At 41.8% G+C, this 4,515-nt stretch overlaps 1 protein-coding gene across 1 annotated transcript in view; it reads left to right on the top strand.

The window, feature by feature from the left end:
• The window catches only part of LOC109481517 (collagen alpha-1(I) chain-like), a 1,772-nt gene extending 828 nt beyond the window's left edge, over positions 1-944 (top strand). Inside the window, exon 2 of the mRNA XM_019784092.1 lies at positions 390-944. Within this exon, the coding sequence (XP_019639651.1) occupies positions 390-944 (555 nt within the window). The remainder of the gene's footprint in view (positions 1-389) is intronic.
• Positions 945-4,515: the final 3,571 nt, after the last annotated feature.

Below are 4,515 nucleotides of genomic sequence, written 5' to 3'. Positions count from 1 at the left end.
CACTTTGCATAATTATGAGAAAATGTCATAATACCATAGTGCTGAATGAGGAGGATTTTACACTTGTGACACAAAGTCAGAAATCATGCAAATCAAATAATACACGAGAAAGTGCTAGAATTGCTGTCTGAAGATTATTTGTAGAAGGTATTAGATCGTGGAACTCTAGCTATTAATGTTGTCATACATTAATGTTATGTTATGTTATGTTATGTTATGTTATGTTATGTTATGTTATGTTATGTTATGTTATGTTATGTTATGTTACGTAATGTTATGGTAGTTATTAATGTTATGCTATATAGCGAGGCAGATTCATCATTATGCTGACGTTGGCCTCCTCAACCCAAAGAAGATACTTAACGTTCGTCTGTCTATGTTTGCTGCAGCTTTCGCTGTTGGACCACGCGGACCGAAGGGAACAGCTGGATCCCCTGGAAAGGATGGGTCACCTGGGTCTATCGGACCGGTGGGGCCCCCTGGGTCTATGGGGCCACTGGGGCCTCCTGGGAAGGCTGGGGCACCTGGGTCGATCGGGCCGGAGGGCTCTCCCGGGAAGACTGGGCCACCGGGGCAGAAGGGACTCGAGGGCTCTCCCGGGAAACCTGGGTCACCCGGGCAGATCGGGCCAGTGGGGCCTCCCGGCAAGAATGGGACACGTGGGCGGGCCGGGCCGAAAGGAACAGCTGGGTCCAAAGGAAAAGATGGGCCACCTGGAGCCGTGGGCTCTCCTGGGGAGGCCGGGCCACCTGGGCCAAAAGGGTTCTCCTGGTTGGACAGGGCCACCTGGGCCAAAGGGTTCTCGTGGGGGGAGTGGGCCTCCTGGGCCAAAGGGCCCTCCTGGGTGGAGAGGGCAACCTGGGCCAAGGGGTTATCCTGGGCCTCCCGGGAAAACTGGCTCACGTCGGGGATCGGGATATAACATAGTACAGATCGCGGGATAAGCATCATCGGGATTCGGGATTTTGCGGGATCTCCCGCGGGAGTTTGCGAGATATCACGCGGGAGATTGCGGGATATCACGCGGGAGATTGCGGGATATCACGCGGGAGATTGCGGTATAAACGTGCGGGAGTTTGAATTTGCGGGATATCCTGCGGGAGTTTGCGGGATATCCCGCGGTATTCTTTCATGACACCTATCGTGTCCCGCGTATCGCGTAGCGAAAAAAACTTGGAGCGAGACCCCCAAGTCTACCGCGGCTCCGAACGCCGATGGCGGCGTGCCAAATGTTTATTTTTACGTCCTGCCGGGCGAGCTGTGCCGGGCCGATGGAGTCTGACGCCAGTCAACTTAGTCTTTGCTACAATTTTTATAGTGGTGAAGCACAGGAATGTACGAAAATAATATGTATAAGGTGTTCCTCACGCGGTCATAGTTATCTGCTACATTATTTTTACAAAGCTACTGTTCAGCGCAAACTTTAAGAAAGTACCGTGAATGAATACAATGTCGTGTAGTAATCACTTCGTCTCCGGTGAATTTTTGGGCAAGATTGTTACCAAGAAATTAAAAATTATGGGGCATACCGGCAGTAGTTTGTGGTTGTTGTGTTTCATGATCTTGTAGTTGTTGAGGTATTCTCATAGGTATTTAATCTCCTGATTTTGTATTTAACCTCCTTGGTTTTTATTAATACTCTTCGCAAACCGTAAGCAGCCTTCCGTAAAATCAACGTAATTCGTAATCAGTACATTAGCCGCAAAGAGTAAAGTCGTAATCAGCTCTGAAACTTAAACTTTATAGCGCAGATTTTGCGCAATTCGTAATCACTACCCCATGCTGGCCCTCAACACTGCTTGGCGCACGAAAATGTATCAAAAGTTGAGACGTAAAGACCCTTAATTATGCTTCGCCCCCTTGTTTTACACAATGTTTTAAGATCTCTTCCGTAACTCCGTACGTCACCCCCCCCCTACATATCACGTCGATATGTTAGATTTTTTTATTCGACAGAGTCTGAGCAAGGAGGTTAAATTTAACCTCCTTGGTCTGAGCTTGCGCGGGTCGGGTGACATCAAAAGCCGTCCACGTCGCAAGGTCGGACACAAAAATTATTCAAGAAGGTTGAATTACTTTGTTATCGTTCTGTACCTTACTAAGCCACCAGATTTCCGATATTGAAAAAAATTGTTTGGTTAAAAACACTAGCTATTTGCTCTACTGTTATTTGCATGCATTGAAAACATACTAAAACATGCACGCGTAAAAATCTGTAGTCAACGTGGTTCCAGTAACAGCGGCGCCGGCCCCTCGGAAACCTAAGGTCTCACACCGAAGATCGGGGTTGCGGGAGAGGATTTGCTTACCGCGGGATATCCCGATAAATCCAGCAGGAGATCCCGCAAACTCCCGCAGGAGATCCCGCAAACTCCCGCAGGAGATCCCTCAAACTCCCGCGTGATATCCCGCAAACTCCCGCGGGAAATCCCGCAAACTTGATGAATGATGTTTATCCCGAGATCTGTTGTATTGGGGTGTGAGGCATGGAGGCTGAGTGACAAAACAGCAAGTAACATTCCATAAGTAAAGGACCACAGGCCCTTGCAAGGATGATATCGTAGTCATTATTAGCGAAATCTTTGACAAAATATCAAAAATGGTAGCACTAATGGCAAAAGGCACCTTTCCTAAATGGTTAGATGATAGGCATGATGTGTTAGTCTATCTCCTTATCTGTTCCTTTATTCTTGCCAAAGCATACAGCTGTGGTTCTAAAGAAAGCTGAATGGGGCAAAAGTTAAGATCTAAGATCAAGACTAGAAAGGTAACATTTGCAAGGAAATGCAATATGTATACCTCCGGATGGTCTTGCCTACGATTTAGCGTTATACCTTTATTTATAGGAAATGATGGGTAGAAGGATATTTTGCTTATATTACTGACTTTTATGTACTGTTGTTATAGAGTAACATTAACGTTATAACTGAGGAATTTGAATGTTTTTTGCCCTTGTAAGGCCAAGTTTAAAATCTACCGGTCTGCCACTCAAAGATCATTACCATAGACTAGTCTTGTAGTGGCATGTACATGTATAGGAGATACTAGTATATATTACACACTCAGCACACACTCTTACCATGTTTGCAATTAGGCCACAGCATGTAACTTTAATCAATGACATCCTCTGCAGACTGCAAGTAAACTTCAAGTCTTTTTGACAGCTTTAATTACAAACGACTTTGTTGAGCTCGTCTCACAACCTTATTACCTTTTTGTAAATAGGAAACAGGACGTATGCTGAAATAATAATGATAATAAGTTTATTATTATTACAAATACATGACAGAAGGCTCATTGTAAGTACGTATATCATATACATATAATGAAATGACATACAATGATATGAAGAACCAATTTCTATAGTACACTTTAGTCTTTATACTACAGTACATAAGACATATATCAAGCCAGTTTTGTTGGGTTTTACTTTGTTCTTTTGATTGCCGAGCCAGTCAATTAGAGTCAATTCCGCGTCACCGTGTGGGTTGTTATTGTCATTATTTAGAAATGTTTTGAATTCTTTGTTATTGTTTGTCTAAGATATTTCATAATTTGGAAATGAATATCTTTTCAACATTCTAAATAATTCCCTGGTTTTGTAAATTGTTTGAAATATTCCTGATGTGGATTATGACATTTCCAATAGTTTCTAAATATTTCTAACAGCACTCTGCCATTTTGTACCATTATTTCGAATTATTTCTAACATTTTGTAAATAGGTCAGTGGGATGGGAAGGAAGTAATTCACACATCCCTGTGAAGTACAGGGTAGACTGCCTGGGTGCTAGGCATTGATGCCTTACAACAATAGAGCCACCAGTGTCCAGCAGTGAAATCTAAAAATATACAGAAGAAGACAAAAGAGTCGGATTATCACCTACTTTTATGGGGGCAATACCCACATCTACCATTTGGTTATTTGTTAGAAATATTTCTAAATATTTCGAATAGTGAAAGAAACACATGGGTAGTTCAAATTTGTTCTAAATAAAGAGATCTTTGTATAGCCACTTACAAAATGTTTCAGAAATATCTAAATGAATTCAAATATATTCAAATTTTTGTTTTCAAATTTTTGAAACATTTATAACTTTTGTTACTGTGCTGTTCTTTTCTTCTAAATAATTTAAAAGTATTACAAACATGGAGAAAAAACCCACACGATGACGCGGAATGGACTCTATACCCACTTCTATAATAAGTGTTCTTTGAACTTTTATATGATAATCATTGCAATGATGATGAAAATCTATAGTTGTGTAAAATATTGGAACTACACACTCTATATATATAAAACCATACATACATACTTAAAAAGCTATACATGACTTACATATATTATGCAACTTAACATACATAATGAATATTTACTGGCCAAATTGGAGATATAATGTGTTTCGAAATGATAGTGATGTGCATGTATGTGCTGTATCCTTCTGTGGATGGCTGGGTTCAGCTCTGTTAGATTCCTCCCCAGTTTCTCACGGACCAAGTTCTGCTTCCTTTCTTAG

Source organism: Branchiostoma belcheri, unplaced genomic scaffold (genome assembly GCF_001625305.1).
Source record: "Branchiostoma belcheri isolate BF01 breed outbred unplaced genomic scaffold, Haploidv18h27 scaffold56, whole genome shotgun sequence".
NCBI classification, from domain to species: domain Eukaryota; kingdom Metazoa; phylum Chordata; class Leptocardii; order Amphioxiformes; family Branchiostomatidae; genus Branchiostoma; species Branchiostoma belcheri.
The sequence above is the reverse complement of the archived record's forward strand: the minus strand, read 5'-3'. Positions and strand labels throughout refer to the sequence as shown.